The sequence below is a fragment of the Rhea pennata genome, chromosome 1, assembly GCF_028389875.1.
Source record: "Rhea pennata isolate bPtePen1 chromosome 1, bPtePen1.pri, whole genome shotgun sequence".
Lineage (NCBI taxonomy): Eukaryota > Metazoa > Chordata > Aves > Rheiformes > Rheidae > Rhea > Rhea pennata.
Genome location: NC_084663.1, coordinates 22,030,674 through 22,050,259, shown reverse-complemented (window position 1 = coordinate 22,050,259; position 19,586 = coordinate 22,030,674). Strand labels below are relative to the sequence as shown.

Here is a 19,586-nt window from a genome sequence, read left to right as displayed (position 1 = left end):
GGTCACTTAGAGCATGTTAGACAGGGCTGCATCCAGGCGGGCCTTGAAGATCTCCAGAGAAGGAGACTCCACAACCTCTCTGGGCAACCTGTGCCAGGGCTCCGTCACTCTCACAGGGAAGAAATTCCCCCTCACGGTCAGGTGGAACTTCCTGTGCTTCAACTTCTGCCCATTGCCTCTTGTCCTGTCACATGGGAAAACTGAAAAGAGTTTGTCCTTGTTCCCTTGACACCCTCCCTTCAGGTACTTGTACACATTGATCAGATCCCCCCTCAGTCTTCTCTTCCCCAGGCTGAAGAGGCCCAGCTCTCGCAGCCGTTCCTCATAGGGCAGGTGCTCCAGCCCTCTGATCATCTTTGTAGCCCTACGCTGGACTCTCCCCAGTAGCTCCATGTCTCTCTTGTACCGCGGAGCCCAGAACTGGACACAGTACTCAAGATGAGGCCTCCCTGGGGCTGAGTAGAGGGGCAGGATTACCTCCCTCATCCTGCTGGCAACAGACTTCCTAATGCTCCCCAGGATACCACTGGCCTTCTTGGTCACAAGGGCACATTGCTGGCTCATGGTCAACTTGTCATCCACCAGCACTCCCAGGTCCTTCTCCACAGAGCTGCTCTCCAGAAGGTCAGCCCCCAGCTTGTACTGGTGCCTAGGGTTATTTTCCCCTAGGTGCAGGACCCTGCACTTGCCCTTGTTGAACCTCAGGAGCCCAGCTCTCCAGCCTGTCCAGGTCTCTCTGAATGGCAGCACAGCCCTCAGGTGTGTCAGCCACTCCTCCCAGCTTGGGATCATCAGCAAACTTGCTGAGGAGGCACTCTGTCCCCTCATCCAGGTCGTTAATGAAGAAGTTAATGAACAGGATGGGACCCAGTATTGAGCCCTGGGGGACACCACTAGCCACAGGCCTCCAACTAGACCCCACACCACTGATGATGACCCTCTGAGCTCTGCCTTTCAGCCAGTTCTCAATCCACCTCACTGTCCACTCGTCTAACCCACACTTCCTGAGCTTCTCTAGGAGGAGGTTATGGGAGACAGCATCAAAAGCCTTGCTGAAGTCAAGGTACACAACGTCCACTGCTCTGCCCTCATCTACCCAGCCAGTCATTCCATCACAGAAGGCCATCAGATTGTTTAAGCAGGATTTCCCCTTGGTGAATCCATGCTGGCTACTCCTGATCACCTTCTTTTCCTCCATATGTCTGGAGATGACATCCAGAATGAGCTGTTCCATCACCTTTCCAGGGATGGAGGTGAGGCTGACTGACCTAGAGTTGCCTGGGTCCTCCTTCTTGCCCTTCTTGAAGACTGGAGTGACATTGGCTTTCTTCCAGTCCTCAGGCACCTCTCCAGTTCTCCAGGACCTTTCAAAGATGAAGACATATACAGACAGTAAGGTGGTAAGATGCTTGATTTTTCCGAAGGACTGACCTTGAATTATCTTCTTTTTTCCACTCCTGAAATTCATGCTACCAGCATCTGGAGTAGGCGATCAGGGTCACTAGCTGGTTTCTCAGTTCGAACAGATGCACCCACTTCACTAAGGGCCTGGCCATCAGTACATAGTTTATCTCCTGACAAACTAACCTGAACTGTTTTAACACTGATGAATATTTTGTTCTGAGTTGAGATACTCTCAGACTCTCTCACTAGAGTTTATAACTACTTTTCCTCCACAAAATTCCTCAGGAAAACTTAGTTTGCTTCCTCACTGTTCTCTTACAATGTTCGTTCTCCAGCACAAATGACTCATGTCCTGACTGGAGTGTAAATTGAGTTATTAGTCCCCAGAGGGATCAGAAGAGCTACTGGGCACATCCTATCTGCCTCATATGCTTTGCAGCTGATGGCAACCTTCCAATATATTGAAAGGTGGCTCTTAAATAAAAAAAAATCAAAACAAATATTTCTTCATGGTCGCAACCTTGCCAACCTTCCCTTTACAGGATAGGCATTAAGAAAGTGTGATCTTTCCATCACTAAGTACTTACTTTTAATTATACGTACATTAATTATATCTTTTAGTCATGCTGTCTTGAAGAGCTTATTCTCTTATTCTCTTTTGTTCTGCAGACTTTACAATAAATACATGTCAAAAGCAGAAACATCTGATAGCACTCTTTTTAAAAACCCTGTCAAGCACACTGCCTAGGTTTAGCGAGGCTAAGTATCATATTACTCTCATTGCAACAGACTGTGTTTGGGAAAACACAATGTCATATTTCCACCCAGGAACAGCAGGATACTCAGGCTCTGTCTTTTTGTGACTCTACTGTAAGATCTGGCAGATGTGGATATATCTAAGTATCTCCTCTCATTCCTCTCACAGACACGTGTAAGGTTTTTATTAGACAAAATCTCACTTCTTATGATAGTGCTGTGTGTGACCTGATGAGGAAAGATGATCTTGTATTTGATCAATGCTGTTATCTTATCCGCCTACAGCAAAGTATACTTAATAACTTACATGAAGGAAAAATACAGGAAAAAAACAGTATTGGCCAATTTTGTCTTTGAATTTAAAATACGTTAAGAAAATTGCTCTATCTTTTCTACCTTCCTGCTTCTTTTCTTCTGTTTGTCTTCTGCTTGTCTTGTCTTCTGAGCTTCTGCACAAATGTGACGTTATCTTGATGCTGGCTTAGTACTTTCATCCTACAGTATCAAAATCATCTACTTCCTCCCCCCAAAAGAAACAAGTAGTAACAAAGCATCATTTTGCCAGAACTAGACTGAGGTTCTGTCTGCAAGTTAGGCAGCAGTGATTCTTATTGTATTAGAAATATATTTATTTATAATTAAAAATAATAAATTGGCTCAAAATTGAGTGGAAGACAACACTGCTCTAGCCTTCTTACCCATTACTTCACTCTAGCTATCATATGAATGGCAAACACTGCATAAAAGTGGTATTAGAAATTAAAAGAAAATCTTCTGGGAAAATGTTTTTAAAAATGGATCTGTATCATTTAATCTAACACTTGACACAAGGTTTGCATTACCTGCCAAATGTTAGATTGGTTTCCAGTCTCACTAAAACAGGGAGTCAAACAGGTCATCTATGAGTAGACAGCAGCACTGGAAATATCTATGCTGTGGAAGGATGTTAGATTGCCAGCCTGGCCTCTAGTAAATTTGCAGTGCTGCTCTGCAGGCAATTTTAGAAAGCATGTTTTCCTCCTGTATCTGACATGTAAATAATGAGAGGAGGAGGGAAGGTTTGCTTTTCCAAATCTGGTATTTACACACAAAAAGATCTGGACCCATGGCAACTACCAAAAAGGCAACAGGAACAATGAAACTTGGCCAGATTGCTCCTTTCTAGCTAAGACACAAATTGAACTCCAGTGACAGCCAGTCTGAATTATCTAACCTCAGCAACATTGCTCAGGGGTGAAGTCAGACAAAACAAGGACTTTACCAGACCCCAAAGAACAAGTATGTTAATTACATTCACACAAAAAATGTAAAACATCTTTTAAAGTAAGTCTTTGCCATACAGATGGTGGGTCAGGCCTATTTACTGCAGAAATATTGTGAAGGTTGCTGCTCTCCATAAACAGCAGTCCAGTTGCTCTAAGCTACTGCTTGAACAGTTTTATATCACACCAGACATGCACAGGACCATTTGCTCTGAGCAACCAAGTCAAGTGTATACTTGTTTCCATTTAAATATTTTAAATATTGTTGAAACTTTGGGTCTGATCCTGAGATAAGGATACACTGTGAAGTCCACAGCTGTACACCTTTGTGCAAAGGTAATTTGGAAGTTCTCATTCATATTCCTTGCTCTTGCTATTCATCAAACCAAATGACAGCCCCTCATAGCTGAGGGTGAGGGAGGGGAATCAAGGGGGGGAAGCAATCAGTCACTTGTCCCTCCCTTCTGTTATTGCCAAATGCTTATGCACTCACCAAGTTTTAGCAAGAAGTGGCCATGTATATCTATCTCATTCCTTCTAGCCATGAAAGATTGCCTTGTTTTCCCTGCTTCTTTTTTCAGAGCTTCTGCTGCCGCTGCATGTGCCCTTTGTCTTTGCAGCTTCCACCACCTACCACAACCATCATGTATTTCTCTGGTCCACTGATCCATTTTCCTCTATTTTATCAGCAAAATATCATTACAGGCATTAAGATTATTCCTTGGCCTCTAGGAATGCAGTTTTTCACCTTTGTCTGTAGTTCTCATTTCTTCTTCTTTCCACTTGTAGTCTTTACTTTTTATTACTTAATAGCTACATTTTATATATAACCTCTAGTGCAAAACAAACCTGGATTGGAGTGCAAAACCATAAGGTGTATATTCACAAAAGGAAGGCTGGGATACGTTTGCTTTCAGCTTCACAGCCGACTCTTAGTTTACCACTCATTTACACCAGCAAATCAGCAGGTAACACAGCACAAGTTTCCTGAGCCTCTGCTGGCAAGCGGTGGCCTCACCACTCGCACCATCCATTTTGCTGCCAGCTCCCGCTCCCTACTCCCGGCTCCCAGTTCCTTCTGCATTCGCCACGCCACTACCTGCTGCAGAGGTAATGCAGCCACGGATTTCATGGAGGAAATACTGCAACTGAGAGGAGGCCTCGGGCTTTGCAACTACGCAACAGGAAAACATGGATCGCTCCGTCAAATCCCCAAACACAAGGCAGTGCACAAGTGTGCCAAGGGAAGCAGATGGATTTCAAGCACGTCTTTAGACAGCAAGAGCCTCAGCACCTCTTTCTATGCACACACACACACCCTGCTACAGGCGGACCACTCTGGGGCACGCACCCTGGATCAGACGGAGCGGCGTGCTTGATCTCCCAGCCCTGTGGGCACCTTAGCACCCCTCACCCTGCCGCACCCTTCCCGCGGTCACGTCTGAGAGTGGAAAGCTGCAGGCGCCTCAGCTGCTTGCCGGGCAGCGGCGCGGCAGCGAGGGCGAGAGCTGCGGGCCGCTAGCCACGCGGCGGAAAACGCAGGCGTGAGAGGGAAGCGGCGCTGAGCTGCTGGAAGAGCTGCGAGAGAGGAAGGCACACAAGCAAGCCAGGACAGAGATGCCGCGAGAGGAAACACGCGCAGCCCCGCGCCGCCGCTCCGGCCGCGCCGCGCCCCGGCCCGGGCGAGGGCCAAGGCCCCGCGGCCGCCGCTGCGCGGGGCCCTGCGCCTTCCCGGGGCCCGGCCGGGCGCCGCCGGCTCGCGGCCCGGCTCCCAGGCGGCCGCCAGCTCTCCGCGCGCCTCGCTGAGGGGACGGCGGCGCGGCGGGGGCAGCCCGCGGGCAGGCGGCCGCCGCCTCGCCCGCCGCACGTGGGTGGCGAGGCCTCCCCCGCCGCGGCGGGTGCGCGGGAAGGGGGCGGGGGCGGCCGCCGGCGGAGGGAGCCCGTCCAAGCCCAGCCCCTCGGCGCGGCGCGGCGCGGCGGCGCGCTGCCTCCGGGGCTCTTTGTGGGAAGGTGCCGGCAGGGGGCTGCAGCACCATGTCCTCCCCCCAGAAAGGCTTCTACCGGCAGGAGATCACCAAAACCCTCTGGGAAGTCCGGGACCGCTACCGCGACCTGCAGCCCGTGGGATCCGGCGCCTACGGGGCCGTCTGGTGAGCGGGGCGGCGCGCAGCCGGCGGGGGCCCGGCGCCTTCGCCCGGCCGCCGCGGGGCGGGAGGGGGCCGCGGCGCGGCCGGGGGTCGCGCCCGCCGCCTGCGCTTTGTTCCCCGGCGGCAGCTTTTGCGGGTGTTTCGTGTGTGGCGCGCCGCGCGGCCACCAGCGCCCGTGGGACAGGCTGCCTGGTCCTGGGGATTATTTTAATTTCCTCCCCCCTCCCCGTCCTTTTAAATCTTTGGAAGAGCGGCCGCTTTCCGTCTCGGGCTCCGGCGGCGTCTAAAGTCAGGAGCCGAGGCCCCGGCGGGCGAGGTGCTCTGGGGAGAGCCTCCCCCCGCGGGCGCGGGCGCGGGCGCGGGGCGGACGGCGCGCACCTGCGCCGCGGCCGGCGGAGCCCGCGCTCGCCAAACGCCCTTCCCCTTCCCTTAAAGCTCGGCTGTCGACGGACGGAGCGGCACCAAAGTGGCCCTCAAGAAACTGTACCGCCCGTTTCAGTCCGAACTCTTCGCCAAACGAGCCTACCGAGAGCTGCGCCTCCTGAAGCACATGAAGCACGAAAACGTGAGTTCGGTCCTTGGCAGGTCCCCTCAGGGCCGCAGCGCGTTGGCACCTCAAGCAGCGTCGGCTCTGCTGTCCCCTGCCTCCGTCGTACGCAAACCTGGCAGGGTAGCTGAGGAGCTGCGCGGGAATCAGGAGTCTTTCAGCAAGGCCTGCGTGTCTGTCCTCTGTCCGTCTGTCTGTTAACATACAAATGCCGGTTCGTGCAAACCGGAGTTTCCTGTGGGACACAGTGTCATTGCGGTCCAAAGGTCGGGTGGAGAAGGGTAGGACCTCGGCCGAATTTGTGCTCAAAGCTAGAGAGGGAGGTTAAGAGACCAGAAATCTGGATCTCGATCACCACACACGTGAGGTGTGGGCGATCTGCGCCGCTGGCAGCTCTTTGCTTGAACTTGGATGTGGTACTGTGGGCCTGTCCTTCAGAGCGAAGGGTCTGTTATTGCCTTTCGTGAAATGTGGAAGTCTCAGGTTTGTACTTAACGCGAAATGGTCGAAGTTCTGGAATGACTAAAATAAATTGTTTTACAGGGATAAAGTGTCTTTATAGGATACAGGGATAGGGATACTTAGTCCCAACAGTGCTTAGTAGTTAAACAGATTCAAGGAGGAGAGACTTACATGAAAATAGTTTTGTGGGATGACAGCATGAATGGAAACCAGATCCGAAAGATGCCAAGGTGGGATTGCAAGATTACAGCATTGATTTTAAATGCTGTTTTTGAAGAGTGTATGTGAAGAAAGAGGCTTTCAGATGTCTTGTTAAAAAGATATATACAGTAAGCCAGTCATTGTCATTGAACACTGCAGTATTAAATTCTGAGTACCAACAAGGCTAGGTTCATTTTGAAGAATAATCTCTGGATACCCTGGCTGTGCAGAAAGGACAGACCTTATTGAAAGCTTATGAACCTGTGTGCCTGTCAATCTTTTAGTCTGAATCTTTTAATATATTTTATAATTTTACTTGATGAATCCTTCAAAGTAACTGCTTTTAACCATTGTTGTATATAAAAGAGTTAATGTTTGTGGGGAACTTGTGTTCTATACACAGTCTTTCATACTCTCCACATTTGTTTTATTAAACTTTTGGGAGTGGATCAGCATATGCAATTGCCATATTCCTAACTATATTCAGAATTTTGAGATTATTTTTCTTCTATTTCCCAGATTAATTTGTTCTTCAGGTGGTTAGCATTTTCCACTATTGGCTGGTTTTGTGCTGCATATGCCCTTCAGGATAATATTCTGGAACCCCTCCGTAGATGTGTTTGATAATTAAAAGAGTCTGGAAGCAAACACACACTGGGGATTGTGAGTGCAATCTGAGGAAGGTACAAGTGAATACATATGAAGGAAGGGAAGAACTTACAGCCTTAGAAAACATTTTGGACCACAGAAAGAAAAATACAGTCTTGGTTTTAAGAAAAAAATTCATAATGAATTTACTCATTAGAGGACAATGACTGAGTAAATAGTCATGCAAAGAATTTGTGAGCATTGTGGAGACAGAAACCGCCTACTCCACCCATCCAAGATGAGGCTGAAATGGCAGTACGACCCTTCAAGAGAATGTCCAGCCTCCATTCCAGTCTCATACCATTCTACCAGGCATCTAACCCACTCTGAATTAGGAATAGCAAAAAAGCCCTTCAGGATTTCTAGCCCCTTGCAGATCCCATAATACTCCCTTAATCACTCTGCTCTTCCAAAATTAGGCCAGAGTGGTAGTGTCACTCCTGAGTGGGATTATCAGTGCCTCCCTTGTGATCCACCACCAGTCTGCCAAAGAGCCCCTTCTTTGTATTTGCCACCACAGGAAGATAATAGGGCCGGGCCTGGAGTTTCTGTCTTCTCTTGTCCTCAGTTCCTATCCACGATAGCGTTCCCTACTGTGTTGTGCACACTTTTAATGACAGTAGTGGTAGTGCAATTGCCATGTCCTCCATCATCCCCTTTGTGGCTTCCGCAGGGATAGCTATTGTACTTTGAAAGTCCTCCACTCACTTGGAGGAGTTAGAATAGGAAAGTGATTGAAATATCGTACCTATTTTTCCTATAAATTAATGCCTTATAGTATATTTCTTTATAATAGCAGATATCTATCTTCCTGGCTCTACTGTAAATGCAATTGCTATTAAAAATGAATGAAACTGAAGTGAATGTTTCAAAGACCACGATAAAATAGTGATGCCACTGTTACCTCTGTCTTGTCTCTTTTTCTTTTAAAATGGCTTCTGCAGTCATTATGCACTTGATGTTGAATTCACATGAAAAGTGTTTGTGGTGTTTTGTTTGTTTCCCCCACTGTGATTACCTTTATAAGGAGTATCTCTGTCCTTCATAGTTTCTGGGGAGGTGCTGTGTTAAGTGTGTAGCGATACAGTAGCAATACAATACATTCCCTTAGTTCATTTATCTTTATGCTGTATTCAGAATGATAGAAGAAAATCTGACACATTATGTTAAAAATAGCATCTCTGGTTCTCCATTAAGATAGTAGGAGATATGGTTAAATCTGTGCCATGGTGATATAATACATCAGGATGCCATGCTTTGTTGAAGAAAACCGAAGAAAACTTGTGTTTAATATTCTAGATTTCGTTACCCCCATTATTGATCCTTTGAGGAGTATGCTCATGTACTTTGTAAGGAAAGGCTGATGGATGACCAGTCATCCTGTAAAAACAAGTACGGGATTCATATTTCTGAATTTTGCTCAACTTTTCTCTTTCTTTCTAAGGAAGTTAACTCACATGGGTCAATATGCCTGTTTATTTAGGCATTTTCAGGAACAGACAACTCTGGTTGCAGGGATGACCATCTCTCATTATACATGCTGGATTTTTGTGCTCCCTAATTGTACAAACAGCTTGTTGCTTAAATGTAGTGGACAGTACTTTATATAAGCAATGGAAATTGGTAGCATGGGATTTCTCTCTATCCATCTGCAAACAAATCCATGTAGAAGAGTGATGTCAAGGACCACAGGTAGAGGCTATGTGTGAGCCAGGTAGAGGCAGGGGACACCTGGGTGCTGGCAGATAAACTACTCCTGTGGTTTAATGGCAGAAGTATACATTTTTTGGTAGGCCTATTAATTTTTGAAGACTGGGATGTTTCACAAATATCATAAGCTAATTTGACTGCCTAAGAAGTAGTTTAATTCAGTTCCTCAGACATTGTCAAAAAGAAAAGTTAGTTTCCAGCAGGATAAGCTGCTGGATCACTATGTAGCTGCATATGCTGCAGAAGAGAGGGAATAATGTAAAAATGAGGAATAAAAACAGCTAAGGCAGAATTACTGAAGCACTGGGTTTTTTTCATTTATTCGTGCTAGCTTAAAGTTTTCATCTCAGTACAGCCTCAGTAGATCTAGATTGCTTCTTTGGCATCCACTGCATCATCTGTAGAAGAACAGACTGTTTACTCCTAGGAAGCTTTTTCAGTAATGCTGCTTTGTTCCCTGTTTCATTCCCTTTTGAGTTTGTCTAAAGTGAGGAGCCCTTACAACTGTCTATTATAACTCTAAATTAAAACCAAAAAGAGAATGAAAATATTGTCAGTGTGCTCACTTTGGCCATGGCCTTGTCTCTCAAACACTTGCTTAGCTCTGCATAAGTGTGTCATTCTGAAGGTAATGGAGATATTTATGTATGTAAAATTAAATCCAGACAAGTAAGTGGAGGTTACTTCATTTCATTTTTCAAATAACTTGGATTTTGTTCTACATTTGAAGTGGAAGTGATGTTATGATGCCCATTTTCACTGAAACAACAACTGTATAGTGACTCATATTAGTTCAGTTCTAGTGCCCTTCTCACCTCTCAGTTTGCTAATGGAAATTTTGAAGTTACCATCAGGAGTACCAAATTTCTGGCAAGGAGAGATGGTACATGAGAGAGAAAAGCAGTGGCTCATGCTAATTTGTATTTGAGAAGGGAGTGTGATTTTCATGAAAATGTATATACATCTGTGTGTATGTATGTGTCTATATGTGTACAAGCACACATAGAAATTCAGACCAAGTTCTACCAACTTAAGTTCTGAATGTGTTTTTGGCATAAAATCCTTGACAAATGCTCTTTAAACATTTCTTAAGTTGAGTCAGTTAATATTCTACAGATGTTTTCCCTGCTTGGAAACCCTGCATATAACAGTCAGCTGTAATGTTTGTTTAAAGATACTCTGTGTTATGCTCTTATTCTTTGCTCTATGTGGAAATTATTCTCTGGTGTATTCCCAAATCTGAAGAACAGTGTATGTTTTGCATTATGAGAACCATTTAGCTTTTTATTCCTGCCTTTTGGAAGGAACTCAGGTGTCCAACAGACAGTCAGCTCTCATTCTACAATTACTTTTCTGAGGATGATACAAGTGTTCAGTTTTAGGGTAGCTAGTACTTAATATGTTGAATTCTGTATTCTGAAAAAATACCGTTGACTGTTTGTTTGTACTTACACAGTGTCAACCAAGGGAGGAGTTTGTTCCAGAGAAAATAGTGGGAAACTTCATGTTTCTACGTGAGAAAATCTTAAAACAGTCAGCTTTTACAGTTCACCTGACCTGCCATGAGCGTAAGAAGAGCGACAGTTTTGAGCTTCATAAAACCAAACCATGTTCTAGGTGAAACTTGCCTTAGGATTACAAATGCAGTGTGCCAATTGTGCATGCTCACTGTGGTAGCAGACGTTTCCTACAGGAAGTTCTGCTTTGTAAGTGAGTTGCCACTTTCTATTTCAGCTAAAACTTCACATCCTTCATGTGTAAGTGCCAGTAAAGTGCAGCTTGGGAATTCAGGATGGAGGTGGCAGATTTCCATAGTGATTGTAAGTAAAAATGCAGTTGTGGCTGTATAGTTTCTTGCTGGTTGTAGGAGTAAAACACTCTTGGCTACTTCTGCTGTCTGAAAGCTTAGAACAACTAGGGATGTAACAGGACACTAGAGTCACTTATTTTAGTAATCAAAAGCCAATAAATCCATGTAGTGGTATTTCTTGTCACTTTTACTTCTTTTCATAAAGTTGTCTGATAGGTGCCTTTTATCTAGGCTGAGCTTCAGCTGTTAGCCATTTATATGCATCCTACCCTTAGATACTAGTAAAGCAGACTGACTAGCTCAGTCTAGTGAAACATAATAAGGAGGACAACACTGAAAATCAAATCTTATTTCTCTTAGGATTGTCATACAATCCAAAGATAAAGAATTATAAGCCTGCTGGATTTGAATTTCTCAAATACTACATATGGGTCCTTTGAAAGAAGAATGCAGTTACTGAGGTATGGCTTGTGTCTGTCAGTATATTCCCTTTCTGCTCCCCTTCTCTGCTCTTAGTTTTGCTGGTGGATTGGTGTGCCTCCCCATGTTACTTAGGTTCCCTGAAGTTCTGAGATGCTTTTATTTCACAAAGAGCAGAGAGTCCTTAAGCCCTCAGGACTTCAGTGAATCTGATCTGAAAAGTAGCCTCCCTGCCCCCCCACACACACCTTTTTGTTCTCTTGGCTTTTTCCTTTGATTCTCTGTTCTTTTGTGACATAAAGTTTTATGGCATTGTGGCAGGATGCTATGCTTAGTTTGTCAATATTATGCAGAAGAAAAGGAAAGGAACTCTGTCCATCAGCAGACATCCCTCAGTGTCCTGAAGTAGAACTGCTAGGTAATCCAGTGAGGAAGAAAAGTGACTGCAGTGTTGGCCTTGTGCAGGGACTGTACGAAAACTGAGACTTGCTAGCATAGTAAAAGGATGCAGGGACCCTGCGATGTGGAACAGCACAAGAACATGTAGATGAAGCTAATCCTGCAGAAAATCTAATGCAGTATGATACATTGTTCAGTGCACCCCAGCAGGGATCTCTTAAAAAATGTTACTGCATTTGTAGCATGAGTGCCAAAGCCATTCAACTTCACTGTGTTTTCATGCGTAACATCTACAAGATAAAGAAGCACTTACTGTATAAGAGACATAAGCTACATTACTTATTAATTTATACAAGATGTGAGTCTTTGGTTGATGACCTGCTTACATCAGAAAATTTTCTTTATAGAAATTCAGTGAAACAGTCCTTGAATACAAGTAATCAAATAAATGAAGATGGAGCTCTTTACTGATATGTTCCATTGATGCAACTAGGTTTGGAAAAGGAAGCAGCTGTCTACTGAGAAGTGAAGGACAGAAATTACCTTACAAACACAAAGCTCTTATTTATTTGTTGACAATTGTTAAAATTGGTCAATATAAAATGTCTTGTATGGGGGGAAAGAGAGGGAGGAGAAAGGCTGAACACACTTACTGCCACCTTCTCCCTACTAGCTTCTTAGGAAAGAGACAAAACAGAGTAAGTATTTGAGTAAAAATATGTAAACCATGTAAACCAAGTTAGACTAGTAGAAGTGTAGTTTTTCTGTTACTGTGGTTTTGTTCTACAAATTCTGCTAGAAAAGGGAGGAGGCACTGTACTATGATTTTAGATTTAGCTTATGTATTTTGATACTACTTTAGATTATATATTTTGAAACAAGGAAGGTATGTTGGTGGAGTTTACAGAAATCCAAGTTGTTTTCAGTTAGATGGCCATCCTTTGTGGGCTTCTTCACTTTATAAATTGTCTTTTGGTAGAATTAACAGAAAAAAAAAATGAGACAATAGAAGGGTAGCTCTTCTGCTGGTTTCCACAGATGTTTTTCACTGCTATCCCAGAATGTGTAATGAGTTTGTTCTTTGTCTGTACCTTCATCTCTGATCACAGTAAGCATGCTGAATTAATACCCAAAGTATAAATTCAGAATGTTTAAAAGATACCTCAGTGATTCTTGTAGTTTATGTTTTACTCTAGCTTACTTTTGTGTTGGGGTAGTTTCTTTAAGTCCTGTAAAGCTTTTACAAATACTATGTTTAATCAAGAGAGAGCGTTTTCACAGATACAGGATTTTCCATGATGTTGTGGAGGAAAGAGTTTCCTACACCCTATCCAATTTTTTCCTTCTCCTAAAGAAGTAGCTGGAGCTGCATCTTCCTCAGAGGGTTTATTTTATTCTGTACCTCCTTGTTCTTAACATATCTGCAGAAAGCTGTGACATAAATGGAAATAATAATGTCCTTGTTCCAGTAAAGGAAAATCATCCCAAAACACAGCTGTTAAATAAAGATCACCAAGGAAAAGGAAATGGATCTCTCACTTTTTTTTTTTTTTTAATATGATTAACTATTAGTATGACCTACCATTGTGGACACTAATATGATTTTAGGGATTTTTAAAAGCCCATTTCATAAAACTAAAAAAAGATGTGTTGTAAAATACTTGATGTGTTAAAAGAGAAGCTAATTTCTGTTTTATTTTTAAAAATGTCCTTCAGTTGGAGTAGAGCGTTGGGCTCTGTGGTCTCTTTCACTTCACAGGTTTTGCAACAATGAAAGCAGATAATCTTTCCTCCATTAGTTTCCAGCTTTACCTCAAAATTCAGTGTCTATTCTCTATCTCAGGAGGCATAAAGTAACTACCAGAAGCTATATATACTTTGGAGATATGGAGATGAAGTAACATTTTGCTGAATTTCATTCTTTTTTTTTCAGTCTGATACGATCTGTATTGAAATGTGTTCTTTGTATTTCTGTGTTTCACACCAGGAGTTTGATACCAGTTTTATATACAGATCAATGTCATAGAGCATCCATACTATTTCATCTTCTGCTCTGTCAGTTCTTTTTCTTGTTGTCCCTGGATCATTCAATGCTATATTGAGATATGATGAAGTTTATATTCTTATCTTTCATGCTGCTTAGGCAAGCAGCTTATGTAAATGAAGGCATGGAAACCATCTCCATGAAGACAAGAAGAAAGACTTCTTCTCCTGAAAAAGTGGGTTTTGATAGGGAAAGGAGTACATATTGGATTACTGTTAAAATATCAACTTCCTTCTTTGTAATAGTGAAATCTTTAGAATATGGAGAGCACTCAACTTTTCTGACTGTGTACGTAGTATGCAGACAAACACTGCTTTAGCATTCAGAAAGGCTCTTTGAGCTGATGGTGCTGCACTGTTACATACACCTTCCCAGTTCCTCCATCCTCCCTCCTGTCCTTGCCTCCACACCAGAAATGAAAAACTGTGCTATAGCTTATATAAAAAGCTAAAAAATATTTTTTTTCTGTAATATTAGCACTAGAGGTATTAGTGCATATGGTTTCTGTGGTTTTAATTATTGTTTTTGTGGTGACTATGTTGTTTAATTGGTTTCATATTACAAATCCCAGGGAAAATATTCATAGTGATTTTTTTTTCAAATCTATGTGAATACAAAGATAAATAGCTATAATTTTCCTGTTTTCATCTTTATTAGGTTTTCTATCTTGTTTATTCTTATCACATTTTTATAGCATCCAAGCTAACTGTAGTATTTCTGCATGAATGAGGAAAGGATAAAAATATGTGTGCTAAGGGATTCATCACCACTGGAGATTTTTATTTAAAGCTTTAAATAAAGGAAGTCATCTTTCTTTTCCTGCATTTTTATTTCTGCATTTCTGACCTCACTTCTCTTTACTTCCGCATACTTTTTTAAAGATCTCTATTAAAGTATCTTAATTATTCCCCAAAACAACAGCCCAAATGGATCTTCATTGTTATCAAATTTAGCAGATTTTACAATTCTTCTGTAATATCAGACAATGTAATATGCTGCTAGCTATGCTTTCTTTCCTGAGATCTTTTTACTAATTTTATATAGTTTTATTTGGTGTATAATCTGATGTCCTTAAACTGTATAGCCATGGAGATGGGTTTGAATAAGTTTAAAAAGGTTATAAATCTTTTAGGAATAATAATCATGTTCTCTTCACTTTCCCATTCCTATTGCTTTCTTTCCCACATAGAATCTGCCCCGCTTGTTAATACAGCACAGATCTGCTGAAAATGGGAAAATAAAAATTTTCTGATGAAACAGTTAACTTTGGAAGAAAGGTTTCAGAATCTCAGCACAGAGGCCAGTGGGTGTTAACAAGGACATCGGAGACAGACAGCACTGGCATGGTTTTGTGGTGGTCTAATAGTCTGTCTCACTGCCTAGCTTATAGATCTAATGTAATTTTTGTCAGAACTGTTTTGAGTAACTTATAGTGTGACTTTCAGCTGTTCTCATTACCATAGTTACCTTGGATTTCTGGCGTGCCCATCTGAAAAACTGTCTTACTGGAGGAAGCTGGGAGAGGCATGTGCACAAGCAGAAGACCGATCCAAAGAGCTACTGTTTTAAACAGCACACATTCCAGCAACCCAAATTACTGTATTTCATTACTGACTTGGAAGCTGGGATTTGAGAAAGAATATGAGTAGTCCAGTGTGCAGAGCCACTAACTGACTGCCAGCAGTGTCCTAGATCCTGTTCCCTGCCAAGAAGACTCCCCTTTAGTAAACAGAAATTGCCAAGAATTATGGCCTAGATGTCTGGAATAAGGAATATCAGAGTCTTCCCTATGCACAAATTAATTCCTTTATTATTAGGTAATGGTTACGGTCTTCCATGTGTTCTTTGTGTGGCCTGATGATGAATGTTCACAATAGTGACATTTTCAGTAAGATCGTGGGAGCACTTTTCCTCCCTCTTTGGGAAAATCTTTATGGTTTGAGATTGGATATCTCTGTGAAAGGCTTGATCCTTTCAGATTAAGAAGGGAATTAAATTTAGACCTTTTGTTTACTGACTGATTGAATGCTCAGATATTAGGATGTTTTTGTGAAAGGAGGGAACTCCGGAGACTTATCTTCTGTGGCCATTTTTAAAAGAAAGCAGTGGCTCTAACTACATCTTTTAAGTACATCTCCACTTATCACTGTATCTAGATGTGCTATACCCACCAGCTTTCTTAAGAGAAATGCCTGATTGCTGGATTCCTGTTGGGCTTAGATTTGAGCAGGGCATTGAGACCCTTGGGCCTTGTCAAGACTGGGCCAGTGTAGGAAGTTAAAAGAAGCAATTCTAAACGGTTAGGATATTCAAGCATTTCCTGATTTTGGCAGCATCAGAGCAGGGATTTAGCTTTAGACACCAACATTGCTGCTACATCCTTTGGAGCATCTGGCTCTGTGTATTTAATTTACTAATATTTAATGGGTTTGGGAGAAGCGTTGGCAGTTACTGTAATTAATTTAGTCAGTTGGTATTTTCTTTTGAAAACCATGCTCATATAAAAAACTGTGATGGGAAGTCTCTTTTAAATTCTCTGTTGGGTGATAGAACGCATCTGTTTGACACAAAATACACTAAGGGAGAACGTAAGATATAATCCAAGCTCTTGACAAGTTATTCTTCTTACAGAGAGTTTAATCCTAGTTTCCTGTCCGCATACCCGTTTAGGGATTATAATCTAAATACCTGAATTACCCCGTAACTGAAATTAGAAGGTGTCTGAAAGCATTTGGTATTCTTCATTGGCAGGTATCTGGCCCAGCTTGGTAAGTAATACAGCTACTTCAGAATATAAGCTAATTTGCTGGTTTATTTCCAGTACTTAAGTGGTTAATGTTAAAAGGAACTCTCTTCTCTTACATAAAATTCTTGACCTCTGAAATCTTTATTTAAATAAATACAGTTTAATTTTTTCTTTACCACTGGGTTGAATGGTCCTCAGAGTTGTAAAAAAAAAGATAACAAATGCTGATATTGCTAGACACTAAATGTTTTTTCTGCTGGCTGTATGCCTATAGCTAATGTTTCATTATGGAAGTATTTTTGATTAAATTTTTCACTTCTTATGCAGTTTGGGAATTTTTGTGTTAAGACAATATTAATCCATTCTCCCCCTCCCCCCTTATTTTTAGGTCATTGGAATATTGGACGTGTTCACACCAGATATAACACTGGAGAAATTTAATGACTTGTAAGTTTTGAGTTGTTTATATTTGGGAGCAGAGTTACTGCTTATTTGGGAGGAGGGATTGTTTACTTTTTCATCCTGGAGAATTGCAAAAATATTGCTTCATGGCTTTTTCTGAATTTCATCTTAATATAAATCTTGTTTGCTACTTAAAACTGCTAGGCTGAGTTTTCCAGATTATTATTAGAACCAGTTACCTATCTTATAAGATGTATACTTCTTTCAATCCTTAGTAAATTGCAGTCTGATCAATTCCCTAATCTTCCTTTAAAGTATTGATTTCTTACCCTAAAGCCCAGAATGATCAAATGGTAGAACCATCTTTAACTCAAACTAGAGTTAAGAAGGATCACACTGGCGACGTGTCATGTAGCAATCACAATTTTCAAGTCAGACTTGAAAACGATGATTGCTACATGACGCATTGCCAGTGTGATCCATCCTAAGTTTAGGATTAGTTCAAAACTGCTGCTCTTTGTTACTGTTGCTGTAACTATCTGTGAGCTCTGCTCTGTGGTACTCGCTGACTGCCCATTCTGCAATTGCTTGCATCCAGCTGAGGATGGTCTGTACTCCCTCTCGGCTTTCCCCATAGAACAAAATGGAGCAAACAGTACATGATAGAGATTGCTTCTAACATGAGGCATGTGACTCTCTCTGACCTTTTGGCAGCATCTCAAGCAGATACTTAGCATGTCTGTCTTGCCAGTGGACCTTGCTGCAATTCTAGTGAATTGGATTCACTAGAGAAGCAGTGTTTCTGTTGTACTTAATGTAAATTTTATATTACATTGGTAGAACTGTTTTGGATTTCCTCTAATGTGATTTGTGTGTTTCAAAAACATTTTTTTTTGTTAACATACAAGTATGCAAGGTTATCTAACAAGAAAAGGTAGAAAATGAAGTATAAAAAACATGGATCACATTGGTTATTGGATCATACAGATCATTTAGGCCTTTAAGCCAAGAATTTTGCTGCCCATATTGCCTATCATTCTAGCATTTTATATAACATATGCAATACAATGCACATACATAAGATTAGCATTTGAGGACTGCATTTTAAATGCAAATTTTATATGTGTATATATAATAATATAATATAATTATATAATATAATAATAAATTATGAGAATTGCAGGTGAACTGAGACCAGACCACAGTAATACTTTTCATTCATGAATCTGCATCTGAGATAGGCCTGTATGAAGTAACTGAGTTTTTTTCTCAAAAGATGAAGTTCCTTTATGGAGTGTTACAGTGTAACTTTTTCTCTTTTTTTTTCCTTCTTTTTTCATCTGTGTGTAAGCGCCCATAGCATTCAGACCCACTGTCATCCTGTTCCAATGTTGCTCATAAAGTGTTAATAAATTTTGGATTTTCAAACTCAAATAAGAGTGTGTTTCTATCTCCTGTTCTTTTTTGTTTTTTTTTTTGTTTCCTCATGCCCCAGTTCTCTCTGTCTTGATTACTAGAAATTTGAAGTCATCAAATTGTAAACTCATCAAGTGCGTGTGTGTGAAAATGCACTCTTATTTATCCTTTCCATCCTGTTCTTTACAGCACTTAATGGTTATAAATTGTTTTGGACTTTATCTGTTTAGATAAATCACTGTCCAACCAGAGCAATGGGATTTACACAGATGATGGCAGGCTAACAAAATTCCTTATGGATTCTTCAAGGTCACCACCAGTACTATAAGACATTTCTCTGTGTCTCTCACCTCACATCTTACTAGCTCTGTTTTATTTAAAACAGTCACTTAAGTGTTTTTTTTCTTTTTCTGGCTCATTTCAAATATTTATGACCTGTGGGAAAATGTATTTAATAAGTTTGGATGGGTAAAACTTCATACACTTTCAAGATTCAGGAACATCAATAAAGCAGAAGTTAAACTCTGTTTTTTAAGTTATTTGCTCTGTTCATGAGAAACATACTGTGTTATATACCTGAGGAGAGATTTAGTTCCCTAATTTTCTCTAAGAAATTTCATTCTCTTCATCATGCTTGCTCTGTCCTTATGTAGTTACTAAATTAAATTCACTTATTTTCTATCCAAAGGATAGCAGATTTGTCTATGAATGCTGGGATTGGGAGCCTGAGTCCTGATACCCCAAGTCATGAGAACAAGGTTGGGTATCTAGGGAATTTTGAATATGCTATCTGTAACTTTTTGTGACTAAATCAGTATTCTATTTTCCTGTAAGTTTGTGTTTAATATCTGTTTAGTTTGCAGTATAATTCTAACACAACAAATGAAGTTTTTTTATGCAGCTTTACTGAGAGAACACAGCATAGTTAAAATTTGCATATTTTAACAAAAGGAATCCACTTAAGTCTAATTAACAAAACTTATATCCATGAAACATGATCACATCTAACTCTTCCCTTCATGAAAATGCATCTGCTTTTCTTTGTAATAAGAAGAAAACTGGTGACTTTATCCTCAGATGTCAGGCATGTGGCTAGCTCTGTTTGTGTCCAGACTTGAATCTCAGGAGGTTTTTTGATGAGTTTACTGTAAGCAATCTGAAGAACAATTATGGATCTTTCACAAAGACTATCTTTGAAATGCCAGCTTGGCA

General features: G+C 41.7%; 1 protein-coding gene across 5 annotated transcripts in view; it reads left to right on the top strand.

Moving 5' to 3' along the window:
• The first annotated feature begins 5,430 nt into the window (after positions 1–5,430).
• MAPK12 (mitogen-activated protein kinase 12) overlaps positions 5,431–19,586 on the top strand; it is a 41,333-nt gene continuing 27,177 nt past the window's right edge. For 3 of the 5 annotated variants that reach the window (XM_062583009.1, XM_062582999.1, XM_062583017.1), the window contains exons 1-3: positions 5,431–5,572; positions 6,005–6,134; positions 16,945–17,003. In XM_062583009.1, the coding sequence (XP_062438993.1) occupies positions 5,457–5,572; positions 6,005–6,134; positions 16,945–17,003 (305 nt within the window). In that variant the 5' untranslated portion in view covers positions 5,431–5,456. Of the gene's footprint in view, positions 5,573–6,004; positions 6,135–6,164; positions 6,600–16,944; positions 17,004–19,586 lie in introns of those variants that run through there. The other 2 variants (XM_062583033.1, XM_062583025.1) reach the window with 2 other exon arrangements.